This window comes from Melitaea cinxia, chromosome 26 (assembly GCF_905220565.1).
Source record: "Melitaea cinxia chromosome 26, ilMelCinx1.1, whole genome shotgun sequence".
Classification (NCBI taxonomy): domain Eukaryota; kingdom Metazoa; phylum Arthropoda; class Insecta; order Lepidoptera; family Nymphalidae; genus Melitaea; species Melitaea cinxia.
Window position 1 is genome coordinate 9,149,535 of NC_059419.1, and position 19,266 is coordinate 9,168,800.

General features: G+C 41.6%; 1 protein-coding gene across 1 annotated transcript in view; it reads left to right on the forward strand.

The window, feature by feature from the left end:
* Positions 1–19,266, forward strand: part of LOC123666523 (protein MON2 homolog) — a 40,837-nt gene that overhangs the window by 12,552 nt on the left and 9,019 nt on the right. Inside the window, exons 11-23 of the mRNA XM_045600601.1 lie at positions 7,071–7,167; positions 7,729–7,857; positions 8,552–8,634; positions 8,715–8,848; positions 9,066–9,185; positions 9,867–10,068; positions 12,827–12,960; positions 14,232–14,343; positions 16,275–16,316; positions 18,035–18,162; positions 18,322–18,423; positions 18,652–18,762; positions 19,054–19,229. Coding sequence (XP_045456557.1) covers positions 7,071–7,167; positions 7,729–7,857; positions 8,552–8,634; positions 8,715–8,848; positions 9,066–9,185; positions 9,867–10,068; positions 12,827–12,960; positions 14,232–14,343; positions 16,275–16,316; positions 18,035–18,162; positions 18,322–18,423; positions 18,652–18,762; positions 19,054–19,229 — 1,570 coding nt within the window. The remainder of the gene's footprint in view (positions 1–7,070; positions 7,168–7,728; positions 7,858–8,551; positions 8,635–8,714; positions 8,849–9,065; positions 9,186–9,866; positions 10,069–12,826; positions 12,961–14,231; positions 14,344–16,274; positions 16,317–18,034; positions 18,163–18,321; positions 18,424–18,651; positions 18,763–19,053; positions 19,230–19,266) is intronic.

Below are 19,266 nucleotides of genomic sequence, written 5' to 3' on the forward strand. Positions count from 1 at the left end.
TAGATTTAAGCGCATAAGTCCCGATACTATTTAAATTTCGGGATAAAAATAGTCTGTATATTTGTTTAGATTTTTTAGCTACTGTAACATGTAACATTTTAAGTGATAGAACTCTTAGAGTAAAAGAACAGCAGATATTTATACACACATTCTGACAAATTTGTTTATCTATACTAATATTATAAAGCTGAATAGTTTGTTCTAATAAATAATATCTACAAAAATCTATTCGAACCAGATTTTTTACAGGAATCCATCTCAGGAATTACTGGTTCGAATAGATTTTTTTTTTCTTTGGTGTTGGATAGTTCATTTCCTGAGGAAGGCTATATTGGCTACATAAAATTTTAGTACATTGTTTAATTAAATTAACGCGAGTGAAACCGCCGGGTACATCTAGTATATAACATAAGGATTTGTCCCATTTTACTTAAGCAGGCCAGTACAAGTAGAATCAAATTTCACGTAATCATATAAATCAAAAACCGACGCACTGGGTTCAATTTAGGCTATCACCTTTTCAATCTGTCAATTGTGTTTAGTTTTATTTTGCCTTTTTAATATCCAAGTCTTTGTAATTATACTACAATTTATTTTATTAATTGTATAAATAACTCTCTGGCACTAATAATAGTTTCTTTATTATTTATTATTTAATTGTTATATATGGTAGCTAATTAGGTTTCAAATGGCTTATCAAATCATCCTGTGCGATTTCTAAGTCAACATAATCAATATCCGGCTTTAGATTCTGATACTGATCAGAATCATCATCCAGAGGATTGGGTACTGGTCCTTCTATATTGTCTTGCCTCATTATTTCCTGGTCCAATTCGGGATCCTCTTCGAAATCCATGTCTCGTCTTCTGGAACTTTCTGCAAGGAAAAATAAATGTTTAATTCGCATAACAATACTAATTGGAATGATTAATTCCACCCGCGTTGGCGACTGAAGTTGCTGTTTCACAAATATGAGTGCGCGGTGGTGGATAGGCTTTGATTTTGGACAGAAATTCATATTTGCAAACACAAATATTTGTTTCGGTTTGGTATGTCCTCAATATTCCTTATAAGCCTCCTCATTAAGCCTTATAGAGCACCTGATGCAGTCAATTCCGGTCGTTATCATGGACACCAGGCAGTGATCGTTTTACTCATGGTAGGAAAATTATATATCAATTCTTAGTGGAACTTCAACCCTTCATCAAGAGCAAGAACCTTTTTCGAAATCAATTCTGGAAAAGTTGGTTTGGAATAGTTGGCAATATAAAAGCAATTAATACTTTAGCTCTTACCCCAACTTTTAGAGCGCAAATATGCGGACAAGTTCCTGGAGTCGTGAGTTAGTATTTCTGTGTAGAGGTTTATGAGAGTCTTGCAGCTCTTGAGACAGCGTCCGTAAGAGAAGAAACGGTTTGCACGCATCTCCGGCGGACATCCGTAACGTTCACTGGAAAAAATAATAATACAAGATGAGAGGCCATCCATAACACATTGTGTGACAAGGGGTGGAGAGAGGTCCAAAATTTTGTCACATTACATTTCAAAATATAATATATCTATTTGTTAGCTAAATGGAAATAAGAAGAATGTCGAAACTGGAGTTTTAATTTAATAATTAAAAATGTAAAAATTGTCAAATATGTGACGTCACTCTAGGTAAACTAGGTCTCATAAATGTGACCAGCTGTGAGACGGGGAAAGGGTAAAAAAAATAATATTGGATGGTAATTTATGGATGGCCCCTAATCTATAATATATATAAAAGCGAAAGGTCATTCATCACGAAATCTCGGAAACGATTACACCTAGAAACTTGAAATTTGGAAGGTAGGCTCCTTATAAGACGTAGGCATCCGCTAAGAACGGATTTTATGAAATTCGACCCCTAAGGGGGTTAAACGGGGGTTGGAAGTTTGTATGAAAGTCCTGTGTTTGAAGTAAGAGACTTGAAATTTCAAATGTAAGCTCTATAGATGGTGAAAAAGTGTCCAAATAATATATCTTTAGAAATCAACCCCTTTTTGGGGTTAAAACGGGAGATCGTAGGTTGACTCACTGATCATGAAATCTCCGAAACTATAACACCTACAAACTTAAAATTTAGCAGGTAGGCCCCTTATAAGGCGTAAACTACCGCTAAGAATGGATTTTATGAAACTCGACCCCTAAGAGGGTAAAACGGGGGTTGAAAGTTTGTATGAAAGTCCTATGTTTTAGTAGTAAGAGACTTGAAATTTAAAATGTATGCTCTAGAGATGGTGAGAAGGTGTCCAAATAATGTATATTTAGAAATCAACCCCTTTTTGGGGTTAAAACGGGGGATCATAGGTTGACTCACTGATCACGAAATCTCCGAAACTATAACACCTACAAACTTAAAATTTAGCAGGTAGGCCCCAAATAAGGCGTAAACTACCGCTAAGAATGGATTTTACGAAACTCGACCCCTAAGAGGGTAAAACGGGGGTTGGAAGTTTGTATGAAAGTCCTATGTTTTAGTAGTAAGAGACTTGAAATTTAAAATGTATGCTCTAGAGATGTTGAGAAGGTGTCCAAATAATGTATATTTAGAAATCAACTCCCTTTTGGAGTTAAAACGGGGGATGGTAGGTTGACTCACTCTGGACTCACTGGAAGTTTGTATGAAAGTCCTATGTTTTTGAAGTAAGAGACTTGAAATTTAAAATGTATGCTTTATAGATAGTGAGAAGGTGTCCAAATAATGTATCTTTAAAAATCAACTCTCTTTTAGGGTTAAAACGGGGGATGGTAGGTTGACTCACTCATCACGAAATCTCCGAAACTAACAGCTTCAAACTTGAAATTTGGCAAGTACGTTTCTTATAGGGCGCAGACATTTGCTAAGAACGGATTTTATGAAACTCGACCCCTAAGGGGATAAAGCGGGGGTTGGAAGTTTGTATGAAAGTCCTATGTTTTTGAAGTAAGAGACTTGAAATTTAAAATGTATGCTTTATAGGTGGTGACAAGGTGTCCAAATAATGTATCTTTAGAAATCAACTCCCTTTTGGGGTTAAAACGGGGGATCGTAGGTTGACTCACTCATCACGAAATCTCCGAAACTATAACAGCTTCAAACTTGAAATTTGGTAGGTACGTTTCGTATAAGGCGTAGACATTTGCTAAGATCGGATTTTATGAAACTCGAATGGGATAAAACGGGGGTTGGAAGTTTGTATGAAAGACCTTTGTTTTTGAAGTAAGAGACTTGAAATTTAAAATGTAAGCTCTATAGATGGTGAAAATGTGTCCAAATAATGTATCTTAAGAAATCAACTCCTTTTTGGGGTTAAAACGGGGGATCGTAGGTTGACTCACTGATCACGAAATCTCCTAAACTATAACACCTACAAACTTGAAATTTAGCAAGTAGGCTCCTTATAAGACGTAGGCATCCGTTAAGAACGGATTTTACGAAACTCGACCCCTAAGGGGGTAAAACGGGGGTTGGAAGTTTGTATGAAAGTCCTATGTTTTTGAAGTAAGAGACTTTAAATTTAAATGTATGCTCTTTAGATGGTGAGAAGGTGTCCAAATAATGTATCTTTAGAAATCCATTTCTCTTTGGGGTTAAAACGGGGGATGGTAGGTTGACTTACCTACTCATCACGAAATCTCCAAAATTATAACAGTTACAAACTTAAAATTAGGCAAGTACGTTCCTTATAGGACGTAGACATTCGCTAAGAATGAATTTTATGACACTCGACCTCTAAGGGGATGAAACGGGGGTTGGAAGTTTCTATGAAAGTCCTATGTTTTTGAGGTAAGAAACTTGAAATTTAAAACGTGTGCTCTATAAATGGTGAGAAGGTGTCCAAATAATGCATCATAATCTATATATATAAAAGAGAAAGATCACTGACTCACTTATCACGAGAACTCAAAAACAGCTGGATGGTCCATTCATCCAGGATGGACAAAGGTGAAATTTGGCAGGGAGGTAGATTATAATTAGTAAACGTCCGCTCAAAACGGATTTTGCGATATTCCACCGCTAAGGGGTTTAATTGGGGGGTTGATAGTTTGTATGAAACATATACAGCAGGGTCGGTTTAAAGCAAAATAACCGCGTTACCTAACCTAACCACCAACCCTATGTGTTCAAGAAACATTTATATTGATCACTTATAACTTTTAACTGAGGTAGGGCACAGCAGGAATTTCCTGCTCAAAGTATGGAGCTGCCCAACTGGGGTAGTACCTCGACCTTACAGAAGATCACAGCAAAATAATACTGTTTTCAAGCAGTATTGTGTTCCTGTTGGTGAGTAAGGTGACCAAAGCTCCTGGGGGATTGGGGATTGGGTCGGCAACGCGCTTGCGATGCTTCTGGTGTTGCAGGTGTCTATAAGCTACGGTAATCGCTTATCATCAGGTGAGCCGTACGCAGTAGTACAAAAAAATATATTTTTTACAATATCTAACCTTTACGTTACTAGAATACTTTTTATTTACCCCTGTCGTCACGGAGTCACGAAGGAGCGTGCGTTACGCTATTCTGTGGCATATAGTTACGTAGAACCATATTAAAAACTAAATTATATGCAGTATATTTAAACATATTTACACTACAATACTATATTATTACTACATTATTTCATACCACAATTCTGACGAATTCCACAAACCATTTTGTTAAACGCGACGCGCGCTTCACGCGCACGTAGTCGCGGGCAACAGTTAGTGTATTATAAAACAAAGTCGCCAAAAATGTATGTGATCGATTCCCTCAAAATCTACGGAACGGATTTTTATGCGGTTTCATCAATGGAGAGAGGGCTTCAAGAGGAAGGCTTATAGAACGGCTAAGCCGATTATGATGAGAGTTTCACTGGAAGTTTGCCGGGAAAACTTTGTGTCACACCGATTTCAACGCGGGCGAAGCCGCGGGCACAGCTAGTTTATAATATTTCAACGAGAATTATCATGGTCTGAATGTGGTTTTATATTTGTGTAAAACCGGTAATGATGAAAACTGATATAAATAGATAAAGCAGATTAAATCGATTTTTATAATTGTAATAAAGTTTTACTAAACAAAAGTTGTAAAGTACTTTTTAAAAGTGTGTTAAAATAAGTTTTGTTTGTTTTATCATTATTAACATACATGCAGTTCTGTGATTGGAAGACGAAAGTCCAAACGGGTGCAATAGGTTCGATGCATATCCCAGGTGTGTAACGTCTTGTGCATCGGATCAAGTTCTGTAGTTTCAAATTCTTTGAAATTATCAATTGAGCTGCAGAAATAGTTTAAATATCACACACATCTGTTAACCTTAATATGTATTCAGAATCTTAATATGTGGGATGTGATTATTAATTAAAAAGACCTACTTGTTTCAGTCTATGACAGTCTGACTGGTATATGACGTGCTGCAAGATTTAGGCCTACCCAATAGGGGGGTGTATTCTAGCCTACACTGGACAAAACCCAAAAAATATTGACATCTATTACAACCATAAATAAAAAGAACTATGCTTCATCCTTTCGCAGTCTCTTGCTAAATATAGGCCCTCAAGTTTGGGAGTTCTTACGTATTGTCTGATGACTACGTTAAGTGAGTCAACTGGCTCGAATAGGCTTTATCTCACTAAAGACGAGACTGCCCGTCTCTGATCTGTACAATTAAAACAGCAGTTTTGATTGTTATCCCGCCCGCCGCTTTTATATTTCCATTTATTTGGTAGTGAAACTTTCTTATCGATCCCTAATCTAATACGTTACTAACTGGAAGAGGTTTTTAATACCGTCTTTTCTATACCACGGCATACGTTAGGAAGAGTATTCAATTTAAACTAATATTAGACTCTTTTGAAATGTCTAAGAGAAATAAGCAATATCGTGTTGTATATGATATAACAAAGACTTATATGGGAGTGATGTATTCATCATTACAGCCTATACAGTCCACTGCTGGACATAGGCCTCCACAAGTTTACGCCAAAAATAACGTGAACTCATGTGTGAATGGGAGTGATGTATTAGTTAATTTTAAATAACTTTTATTTTAATATAAAATCAATTTTCAATATATAATATTACCTTGCCCAGACGAACAAATAGAAAATATAAATGTGCTAAGCACACAAATATGACGAAATCTGATATTATAAATCATGTTTACAAAACACCATGGCCTCGTGGATTTAAGGATAGTAATAGACTAGAAATTTATTTGTAAAAAGTTTAACAATGTTCAATTTTTAAAAGGGTACTAAACTACTTACAGTATTTTTAGCTGTTTATGATACCACAAGAAAGAACTGTGACAGATCCAAATTTGTAAATTAAACATAAAAAAATAATAACTGAGGTAGGGCACAGCATCGGTGGCTTTGTCCGGGCCTACCGCCAGGACGAGGTGGCGAATGCTAACGCGACCCCGTCTCGCCCCACCCAGGAGGACGACACGCTCACACGTGGTGGTTTTTTTAGTCAGTAGGAGTCTGACATAACCCTCTGGCGCCCCCGCGCTGGAGAGTGGAATGAAGGATTTTCCCCACGTAAAAAAAACAAAGAGCACAGCTCAAAATTTCCTGCTCAAAATATGAAGCAGCCCGACTGGTGTAGTACCTCGACCTTACTGAAGATCACAGCTAAATAATACTGTTTTCAAGCAGTATTGTGTTCCTGTTGGTGAGTAAGGTGACCAGAACTCCTGGGGGATTGGTTATAAAGTTGGCAACGCGCTCGCGATGCTTAAGTGTTGCAGGCGTCTACAGTATATAAGCAACGGTCATCGCTTACCATCAGGTGAGCCGCACGCATGTTTGCCGACCTATTTGTAAAAAAAAAAAAGGTTTCTCTATAATCGATATCGAAGTGAAAAACTTTATTTTTATAGCTACCAATTAATGTATTAGAACGTATCCTCGTATGATTTGAGGTATACTATGAGTTTAAAATACTACTTGTATTACTGAAATTAGGTATGGTTCCCATAGGAGTAGCTAAGAAAGTCCAAATTTGTAATTTTGTCCAAAGTCGCTGATACATCTTGTACATGTATCTTTATGGTTACTTTATCTTAACAATTATACAGGTTCTTCAAGCATCCCTCAACAAGCCGGCTTCTACTGGAAGGGAGTGTGGTTACCTCTTTGTGTAACATTCGAACCTGGAACCGCTAAATCTGTATAGTAAGTAAGATTGTCAATTACTTAAAATCTAGTTAGGGTTAGCCTATATTAAATTATTTACGAGCAATTAAGTCAATTAATTGGTAACACACATTTATATATATATATATATATAGTTTACCCGCGTTAAAAAAAGTGACTAACTGTTGTCACTTAGCCACGCACCTGTTGTACCACACACAACTGTGTGTAACAAACCGGTTTTGCGTCTCGATCGCCTTTCCTGCACACGCATTTGCACCGAATTAAATGATACCTACTTACTTTAGTTTGTAGAACTACCCACCTTATTTTTAATTGCCTAAATGAACTGTATTCAAACTTAACACTCCGGACAAATCTCTGCAATTTTTGGAGTGTATTACTGTAATTTTTTTGTGTAAAATGAGTTTAAACAATTTTAAAAAAATAACAAAAAACCTTAACCAATTCATCGTAGAAAGTTAGAACGCTGTGTTCATATTGACATTTGAAGCAAACCTTTTAGACTTGCCTTATGATCATCATATCACTAACATTATAATGCCTCTCAATTCAAAAGTTCTATTGTTTTCCTCTCAGTATAGAGATGCTGGATCGCACAGAGGCGCCCACGATTCAAGAAGGATACGGCATATCAGTCGCATACGCGTGCTTAGTTGAGATAATACGCTCTATAGCGATCACCGTGGAAGGAGACGAATATTTTAGGTAAGAATTAAAATATTTAATAAAATTGAAAGTATTTGAAAACATATCTTTGTCTGAATTTTTATGTCTATTAAAAATAAGTGTAAAAAGTATGTACAGAGTGTTCGACTCTTAACTGCGTTCCTTCAAACATGGGGTTCTGTAGGTGTTATTATATTACTGTAGGTGTTATTATATTACTGTAGGTGTTATTATATTACTGTAGGTGTTATAGGGCTAGGAATTTGTTTTTACGTGAAACGTGAACTTTTTTTAATTTTACTTTGTTTTTATATACGAGCTACTCTGACAATTTATTTCTGTATAATCGTTCACTATTATTCTTTTCCCCAAAAACGTAGATAAATTGAAATATTAATACTATCTGCCGCCTACATCTAAAGAACTCCTTATGAAAACGATTTTTTTTTCTCGTGCGATATTTTTTTTATTTGAAATTATAGCCGTGCTTTTACGGGCTCGGACTAGGATTTTTTTTTCACTCGTAACGTGATCTATTACGCCTACAGAACTCATAATTTAAAGGATCGCAGGTAAAAGTCGAACACGTATATTTCGATTAATTGTGATCCTAGACGTACTTGAAAATTTCAACAATGATATGGTATTTTTATACTGTTTGACTTAATGTATTGTGTATGTAATCTCTCACATGTTATATCGGGTCACTAAATGTCATAGTTCATGATTCCAGATTACAAGAACTCTATGATGATTCTCAGAACGACGGAGATGAAAAAGAAATGAATTCAAATAAACCTACTAATAACCAGAACGGTAATATATAATAATAATAACTTAATCATAAAATATTGTTACTAATGTCAATTATATTTCTGTACAATATTGTTTTTCAGAGGCAGAAACTAAATTAGATAATGTAAAGGAAATAACAAATAATGGGCACACCGGGGAAGCAGATCAGAACTCAAATGTTGTTGAGAAGATTGACCCTGAGGCGGAGGACAAAGAGAGACAACTAAAACTGCAGGTAATGTGAGAATAAATAATTAAAGTTTGTATTTATTAGCAAGTTGATTTTGATATTTTTACAATGTTTCCCAAATATTTTATTTTTAATTTCTTTGGTAATACTATTTTAATGTTGAGTGGAAAAAAAGCAAAAAAATTGTCTCTGCCAGAAGCCCCCAAAAATGCAGCATTCGTTAGTTTTTTTTCCCCCTCAAAAGCTGATTTTTTATTTTCAGCTAATAAAATCCTCTTGGTGTGGCCTGGTGTGGGGATTGTCTGTGTTGGCGGAAGCCAGTATTGGCGAACTGGAAAACATTCTGCGTGCCATACAAACGTTAGCGAGGGTTAGTGGGAAGGTAAGAATTTACTTATTTTTTTTTAAATCTTATTTGTGATTTTTAAAGTAATTGATTATATATTTATTACTACATTGTTCTACAGTATTTGTACTAAAATTCCCCTGAATACAGAATTTTAAATTTTTTTATTCTTAATTTTCACATTTAACAAAAAAAAAACAGTTATTGAAAACAGTTTTATAGGATGCGTGAATAATTAAAGCAGTTAATTTACTATATTTATTTTGTTTCTTAAACCAAACGCAATGGCTACAGTACTGGTTTGTGGCTGTTGTAGTGGCGGTTGCGGGTTCAATTTCCGCACATGACAAACGATGCGACGCCGCGTTGGCGCAACGGTGACAGCCATGGATTGTACCTGTTGCGCTGGCGGTTACGGGTTCGATCCCCGCACATGACAAACATTTGTATTGGCCATATAGGTGTTTGCCGTGGTCTGGGTGTTTGTGCAGTCCTTGTGGGTCTCCCCACTGTGCCTCGGAGAGCACGTTAAGCCGTCGGTCCCGGTTGTTATCATGTACACCTGATAGCGATCGTTACTCATAGTAGGGAATATATCCTCCAACCCGCATTGGAGCAGCGTGGTGGATTAAGCTCTGATCCTTCACCATGGGGAAAGAGGCCTCCGGCCAGCCGTGGGGTATTCCAGGCTAAGCGTAAGAGTGGGCGGTGCCGCAGGTGGGCGTGACGAGCGGGCGCGACGCGTGCATCGGCGCGCTGTGCCGCTGCGCGCTGCCGGCGCAGTACTGCGTGCCCGTGCTGGGCGCGCTGGCGGCGCTGGCGGGCCCGGGCGCCTGGCCGGCGGCGCGCGCGCCCGCGCCCGACCTGCGCCACCACGTCGTGTGGGTGGGCACGCCGCTGCCGTGCGCGCAGCCCGCAGGTGCGAGCCCGACCCCCCCACTCGTTAGTGACGCAGTACTGCGTGCCCGTGCTGGGCGCGCTGGCGGCGCTGGCGGGCCCGGGCGCCTGGCCGGCGGCGCGCGCGCCCGCGCCCGACCTGCGCCACCACGTCGTGTGGGTGGGCACGCCGCTGCCGTGCGCGCAGCCCGCAGGTGCGAGCCCGACCCCCCCACTCGTTAGTGACGCAGTACTGCGTGCCCGTGCTGGGCGCGCTGGCGGCGCTGGCGGGCCCGGGCGCCTGGCCGGCGGCGCGCGCGCCCGCGCCCGACCTGCGCCACCACGTCGTGTGGGTGGGCACGCCGCTGCCGTGCGCGCAGCCCGCAGGTGCGAGCCCGACCCCCCCACTCGTTAGTGACGCAGTACTGCGTGCCCGTGCTGGGCGCGCTGGCGGCGCTGGCGGGCCCGGGCGCCTGGCCGGCGGCGCGCGCGCCCGCGCCCGACCTGCGCCACCACGTCGTGTGGGTGGGCACGCCGCTGCCGTGCGCGCAGCCCGCAGGTGCGAGCCCGACCCCCCCACTCGTTAGTGACGCAGTACTGCGTGCCCGTGCTGGGCGCGCTGGCGGCGCTGGCGGGCCCGGGCGCCTGGCCGGCGGCGCGCGCGCCCGCGCCCGACCTGCGCCACCACGTCGTGTGGGTGGGCACGCCGCTGCCGTGCGCGCAGCCCGCAGGTGCGAGCCCGACCCCCCCACTCGTTAGTGACGCAGTACTGCGTGCCCGTGCTGGGCGCGCTGGCGGCGCTGGCGGGCCCGGGCGCCTGGCCGGCGGCGCGCGCGCCCGCGCCCGACCTGCGCCACCACGTCGTGTGGGTGGGCACGCCGCTGCCGTGCGCGCAGCCCGCAGGTGCGAGCCCGACCCCCCCACTCGTTAGTGACGCAGTACTGCGTGCCCGTGCTGGGCGCGCTGGCGGCGCTGGCGGGCCCGGGCGCCTGGCCGGCGGCGCGCGCGCCCGCGCCCGACCTGCGCCACCACGTCGTGTGGGTGGGCACGCCGCTGCCGTGCGCGCAGCCCGCAGGTGCGAGCCCGACCCCCCCACTCGTTAGTGACGCAGTACTGCGTGCCCGTGCTGGGCGCGCTGGCGGCGCTGGCGGGCCCGGGCGCCTGGCCGGCGGCGCGCGCGCCCGCGCCCGACCTGCGCCACCACGTCGTGTGGGTGGGCACGCCGCTGCCGTGCGCGCAGCCCGCAGGTGCGAGCCCGACCCCCCCACTCGTTAGTGACGCAGTACTGCGTGCCCGTGCTGGGCGCGCTGGCGGCGCTGGCGGGCCCGGGCGCCTGGCCGGCGGCGCGCGCGCCCGCGCCCGACCTGCGCCACCACGTCGTGTGGGTGGGCACGCCGCTGCCGTGCGCGCAGCCCGCAGGTGCGAGCCCGACCCCCCCACTCGTTAGTGACGCAGTACTGCGTGCCCGTGCTGGGCGCGCTGGCGGCGCTGGCGGGCCCGGGCGCCTGGCCGGCGGCGCGCGCGCCCGCGCCCGACCTGCGCCACCACGTCGTGTGGGTGGGCACGCCGCTGCCGTGCGCGCAGCCCGCAGGTGCGAGCCCGACCCCCCCACTCGTTAGTGACGCAGTACTGCGTGCCCGTGCTGGGCGCGCTGGCGGCGCTGGCGGGCCCGGGCGCCTGGCCGGCGGCGCGCGCGCCCGCGCCCGACCTGCGCCACCACGTCGTGTGGGTGGGCACGCCGCTGCCGTGCGCGCAGCCCGCAGGTGCGAGCCCGACCCCCCCACTCGTTAGTGACGCAGTACTGCGTGCCCGTGCTGGGCGCGCTGGCGGCGCTGGCGGGCCCGGGCGCCTGGCCGGCGGCGCGCGCGCCCGCGCCCGACCTGCGCCACCACGTCGTGTGGGTGGGCACGCCGCTGCCGTGCGCGCAGCCCGCAGGTGCGAGCCCGACCCCCCCACTCGTTAGTGACGCAGTACTGCGTGCCCGTGCTGGGCGCGCTGGCGGCGCTGGCGGGCCCGGCGGCGCGACTTAGAATTACCCAATGAGAGCTTCGTGGAGAACAATGTCATTAGTCCTTTTTTTAGATGTTGAGAAAGTGTGCCACCGGCACAAAGTTTTTTTTTAATAGTAAATACAAATAATGTGACAATAATATTAATAAGGTCGACTTTATTTTTCTAGACACAGGCGGCGCTATTTTGTTGTTAATTTTATTTTTGACGTCTTTTTTACCGACCATTTCACACAATAAACGCTCGCTTAATACATATATTTTTTTTTTGTAATTATGTAACGACTAATTCTTAGCTTATTTTAATATATTATTAGGTTTTAAAATAATTTTAGCAATATGTTAACGTTAAATATTTGAGCAAAAAATAAATTTTATATTCGTCTATGGCTTATTAATATTGTTCATTCATTTGCTCTTTGCGTCACTTTACTATACTTACAATATCACTCTATTGTCTGTGATCGGAAGTACGCCATATTTGTTTACTATTTAAGACTTCCAAAAAAAATAGAATATATGTGCTTTCCGTGAAGCTAGGAAGGAATACATATATTTATATCTACCCGGATCGTGAATCGAACGGTAACAACTTACGCCATACCGGAGCGGTCGACTAGTGTATTTCGATGTTAATGACATGATATTAGACGATGATTAGAGTAGCAATTTTTAAAGTAATTGTTGTTTTCCTTCAAATTTTTTTTTATAGTTTTTTTTTTTGAGAACTGTGTTATTATACATTTCGGCGAAATAAATATTTGGATTTGATTTGATTTAATTAAATATCAGGTCAGCAGCAATCATTTGTGATGGTGACCTCTCGCCACGTGACCGCCATGCGGGCGCTGCTGGCGGCGGCCCGGCGCGACGGGGACGCCTTGCAGCACGCCTGGCTGCCGGTGCTCACCACCTTGCAGCACTTGGTACGTGTATTCTTTGTTTTTGGAGTAAAACTTCTTTACGCACACTCGACTTGGGAAGTAAGCTGGTAAATGCGTGACGAGAGCGTTACGTAAAGTGTGATCGAGCGAGGCGAACGGAAGTTGAGAGGGTGATATCAGTTAATGAAGATAGAAAGAGTTACGTTTCGTAAGTTTTACTTCTGTCGTGTGGTCTACAGCACACTGCTAGTAGTATACGTAGTATTGGGAACCGCAGACATACGTCATGACAACATTAGACATAAACAATAGACAACATCATGATCATAAGATGATGATGATGGATGACTGGTACAACTCTCTTAAATATACTTCATGACTATAAAGTCCCTGATTTTGTATCCTCTCGATTCCTTCTCCAGTCGACTCTACCTTAACTAAAAAGTGACTAATAGTTTTTCTTTAAAAACTAACTATTTAGATCTATACGTGTAGACATATTTAAGACATGTGGCCACCACATCGAACTATTATTACTTAAGTAGTAATAGTAATTCAATGAGGCTACAAGATAACTTACCTGATACCGATACCTTTACCATTTAACCTTACGATACCTTTACCTTAAAAATACCTTCACCGTTCATAACCTTAACCATTACCGTTACCAAAATACATTGACGTGTTCGTGAAACAGAAAGTACATAGCTCTGAAAAGAGCTGTTTTAATGTTCGTGAAACAAGATTGTTAGCTCTGAAAAGAACTGTTTGAAAGTAGCACAGCACACCATGCAAGCGGATACACCAGCAATCACATGCACAGAAGTCTTCAAGCTAACTTGCACGTATTCTTCATGCATATCCTCACGAAGTACAATCGCGCCGCCGCCGAGTGAAGCACACGTCAGAAATCTGTTCACCGCGCCGATCGCCGCCGAAAAGAGCGAGTCGCGGGAACGTATGTTCTATTTATAGTTATCGCTCTGCGCTACCGTGCCTCCGACTCGCAACGAAGCGCATGAGTCATCGACAGCGGCACGCGCGGAAAAAGAGAGCCACGCGCGAGAAAGAGACGCAAGGCTTAGTCAATAAACATCTGCGATTAGTCATAAAAACTTATCAACTATTGTTATACTTACTTTTTATTATTAATCATGTTATATAAATATTACCATTTTTTATGTAAATACATTCGATTCGATCGACACCTTCTGAGAAGACTTTCATTCCGACACACAATAGTCCCTAAAGACATATTATGTGTAGTCTTAGACATTTATTATTATGAATTTAGGCAATTTTATTATTCCTAGGTCTGGATATTAGGTCTGAAACCATCGACCGGTGGTAGTATGAAGGCGAGTCGCGCAAGCGCGGATGCGAACGCCGTCATGAGCACGTCGGCTGTTATGGCGGATTTACCCGGTAAAATTTAATATTATTATTTATTGTAATGCGCATTTATTCACCGATAAAACTAATGATGAACACAATTTTGTATCGATTGATTTAGCCTGTAGCATCTGCAGCACTGCTGGGCGTAGGTCTCTTCCTTCATTTATGAGATAATCGGAGCCTAATCCATTTTCATACTAACAATAACTAATACAATAAGTAATACATTTCATTTCTCCATCATATTATAGCAGGGTAAGCAAGGTTCAGCTGTCTCCGGGAAAAGTTAGCTAAAATTTTTACTATGAAATCACCATCTCAAAAAAATTTCTCTCAGCTGTCACACCTCAGCATGCACTAGTTTTTTAAATAACCAAATTAATCATATTTTGAAATAAAAATTTCTTTCGCTCACAACAAAATATTTGGGACTTTTTTAAGAAACGCTAGTACACCCAAGAGGCATTAATTTAAGGAACCTTGATAATCCTTGATGTAATGTAACTCTCTTGTACTGTGTGGCTACGGTACTAAAGAATTTAGCCACCCCCTCTCTTCCCGTGGGTGTCGTAAGAGGCGACTAAGGGATAACAAGGTTCCACTACCACATTGGAACTTAAAAAGCCGACCGGTGGCGGGATAACCATCCAACTGCTAGCTTTGAAATACACAGGCCGAAGACGGGCAGCAGCGTCTTCGGTGCGACAAAGCCATCACTGCGGTCACCAACCCGCCTGCCCAGCGTGGTGACAATGGGCAAAACACATAAGTTCACGTTATTTTTGGCGTAAACTTATGGAGGCCTATGTCCAGCAGTGGACTGTGATAGGCTGTAATGATAATGATGAATGTAACTCTCGTGTATACGGAATTGTAAATAAATTATAAATTTTCATTTTAGATTATATATATTTACTAACTAATTACTTATCACAGAACTGTAGGTATTGTATTGCTTCATAACACATAATTATTGTTTGACATATGTTAATAGAACTTGTAAAAATGGGTATATTAGCAAAATTTTTGATGTGGTATCCCTAAATCACTGCTGCAGATAACGTTAACTCAGTTTGATGCTTGCAAATTAATATCGTGACAAAATAATTAATTTTTTTGTCGGAAGTAAGAAATCGAAATTGAGCAAATTAAAACTATTTAAACTTTAAAAAATTCTATTTTAATATATATATTACTATATAAGTTATTTTCGTTAAGTATCAAACTTTAAAAAGCACACTAACGTGTATTTAACTAACACATTAGTTTTGTTTTTGTTTCAGTTTTGTCAGACTGTATTTAATAAACTTTTGTTTTACTCTCATGGTGCGTGTTCCAATCTAATTAATTTGTTTGTGAGTCTAAAATGCACTAATTTTTTTATATACATGTGTTGTGAATGTGTTATTAATGTGAGGAATTGCTAGGAAGAAGTTGGAAGGAGAGTAAGAGCTGACTGGGTAATGCGATGCAATGATGTTACGCTCTGTCAAGTTCTAATTTCTGACGTCCTTGAGAAGAGAAATGTATTTCAAATTTAAATCAAGCATATTTTCCCTCATATTAAACACAGGAACTGAGAATTGAACAAATATCGTATTCACGTATTCAGCTTGTAACATCCCACTTTTGGGTCCTCTTTCCCTATGTAGGAGAAGGACAGGAGCTTAATCACCACGCTGCTCCACTGCGGATTGTCGGATACGTTCCCTACTATGAGTAACGATCGCTATCAGGTGTTTATGATAACAACCGGGATCGACGGCTTAACGTGCTCTCCGAGGCACGATGGGGAGGTCCCACAAGGACAGATATCGAAACCGGAAAGTTAACATTTGTACAAATACAAATATCCATCCCGAGCGGGAATCGAATCAGCAAATCGTCAGTATTTTAGGCAAATACTCGCACCACTACACCAGAGCGGTTGAACAAATATGTTGTAATGAAATTATTTTCAGGTCAGCAAGTTCCCGTGGCCGAGTCGCTCGGAGTCATGAGTGGTATACAATGTTTTATAAACGTTATGTGTCTATTTGGAATGTCTCACCGATGTTACTTTCCGCACAATTGTATAACTAAAAAGCTGATTTATATTTTTAGAACTTTTTTTTTTAAATATAAAGCTGAGCTCGTTTTTAAAATTCTTTGTTTTCTTTATTTGTGAAAGCTTATTTTTTCTTTCCTTGTGGCTCTGTGTGCGAAACGCTTAATCTTAAAAAATGCAATGGCAGAACTTTAAAAATTAACATGACTTTTATTCTTTCCTTTTTAGGTTTAAGCATATGCATATATTTGACAGCAATTTTGTCAGTTCTCTACTGTCAGTAACTAACCTAATATAATCTTCGTGCTAAATAACTTCAATTTTTTTTTTATTTTTATTAAACAGTTATTATTCAATTGATATTGTTCGTTTATGTTTAAAATATAGCTATTTCTCATTATAATGACCCTTTTCAAAGATTAGTTAAACAAGAATAAATTTATTATCCTTCCACATTAACATTAAAAGTAAAAATGGCTTTTCAAGCCTTTAATATATATATATAAGTTGAGTTGTTAAAGTCAAGAAGTTAATGGTTTCTTGAGATTTGACATATTTTTCTTTAATTAATTAAGAATTTTCTATAATTCTATTAGTTGAAGGATGTCTCCAAGTTGATGGTGATATAAATAACAACTTAGTTAAGATACTATACACAAATGCATTACTGTCAGAATTACAAAAAGCCATGTTCGGTTCTATGACGACAACGTGCAACAATCATAGGAATTTAACAAAGTTTCCTTATAAATAGACTATGATACAAATAAAACATTACCCATTCCAAATAGACACACACATGGGAATGGAACAGCGACGTTGTAATATCGACGTTACACAGTTATATAAAATTTCAGGGTGCGTTGCAGCGTGGTTGTATATATGTATATATAATTATATACCCATACACTTATGTATATACAGAGCTTCGCACAAATAATTGTGCTATCTGTTAATATCTGTGATCGAAGATTTTCTGTATATTGTTTTGTAAAAGATTTTTTTTGTATCATCTGTTGTCGATACTTTATAAAAGAAAAAGTTTTAAATGCTGTGTATACACACTTGTATATGTGTACACCCACACATGCAACCGCGTATCAAAATAAGTTCTATATTAAAATCGATTTTACAACGAAGTTTCGCTACAGTTTGCTTTTGTCCGTCTTCGCGCTCTGGGATGGAGCTTGCTGGCCATGTTTTTATATTTTTTTTAAAACGCACAATTATTTTCTATTGCAGTGCATAGACTTATTTGTATGTGTTGTAAGATATTGTATAAATACTTTGAATTTTAATAAATGTATATATTATACATGTGTATATAAACATCTGAAATACCAGTAATGACTTAAGATGAAAAAAGTTGTAATTGTTCTTAATTTTTTTTTTTTGTAAGTAGTACAATCTCTCCTTATAAAGTGTATTCATACAATATCGATACAGTACAGATTATAAATATTCAATGTGTCAAATGATCAAATGCACATCATTTATGTACATAATATGTGTAATTATGGGTACATAGGGTGAAGCATAGCTGAATATATTTAAATGTGTGTATTTATTGTATATATATGGTGACTTATATGCTTTTAGAATGAGCATGTGAAATGGGGGTATAAGAAAGGGTGTCTGAATATATAGATAGATAAATATCGTTACGTATTTTAGCGTTGTCCGCCATGTTGTCGAGGGTGTTTGAAGCTTCGAAGAATCTTGATGACGTGGCTCTTCACCATCTCATTGACGCTCTCTGCAAACTCTCCAATGAGGCTATGGAACTTGCTTATTCTAACAGAGTGAGTAATAATAGTGGTTTGTTACCATATTGTACAGTAGTGCTATCAAATGACGTCACACACATGTATTTTATGCCTCTTAGAATATTTTGTAATTTGACAGTTTGTTAGACAAAAGTCTTGCTTATTTTGGCGTGTGATAATAAATGTATTTTACAGGAGCCATCATTGTTTGCTGTAGCTAAGCTCCTGGAAACAGGTTTGGCGAATATGCACAGGATAGAGGTCATGTGGAGGCCAATCACGAACCACCTTCTTGAAGTAAGTAAACTAACTACCATTCTTCATATACTACTGCCAATTTCTCTTAGTCAGTCAGTCAGTCAGTTCCTACCTATTGCAATCCACTACGGGACATAGGCTTCTCCAAGTTTGCGCCAGACATCCCGGTATTCGGCAATCCTCATCCAGCTTACACCAACAATCCTACATAGATCGTCGGTCCAATTTCTCTTGATTCCTTAAAATTTGTTTATCATTGTTTTATAGGTGTGCCAACATCCTCACATACGAATGCGGGAGTGGGGAGTTGAAGCCATCACATATCTCGTGCAGGCTGCTTTCCAGTACCACCACAACAATCCCAGTCTTGTTACTGATGTAAGTAATTTATCAATTTGTAAAAAGAAATTCGACCATAAAATCGAAACGTAGTATGCGATATCGTTAGATGATTCCATATAGAAGTTTGTTTTTATCAAGGAAGCAAAATAATTTGGCATGCTAATTTTTGGTCTGGTTTATGGATAATTTGGAAAATGGCAGTATAGATTGCCTCCTTGTCTCCTGAGGTGGAGCAAACATTGTACATTAATGTCCTGTTTCATCGGTAGTGGATAACGTCCGCAGCACCCCCCGCTCGCTCTCTCATGTGGCATAACGTGTCTCCAGGCGCGGTCGCGGCTGGTGCTGGAGCCGCTGGCGGAGCTGTGCGCCGTGCGGCACTGCGACGTGCGCGCCCGCCAGCTGGAGTGCGCGGCGCGCCTGCTGCACTCGCGCGGCGACCAGCTGGGCGCCGCCTGGCCGCTCATGATGGAGATCATCTCCGCCATCAGCGACCACCACAGGTACAGAGGCAGGGCCGTCCGCTCGGTGCGCGGCGCG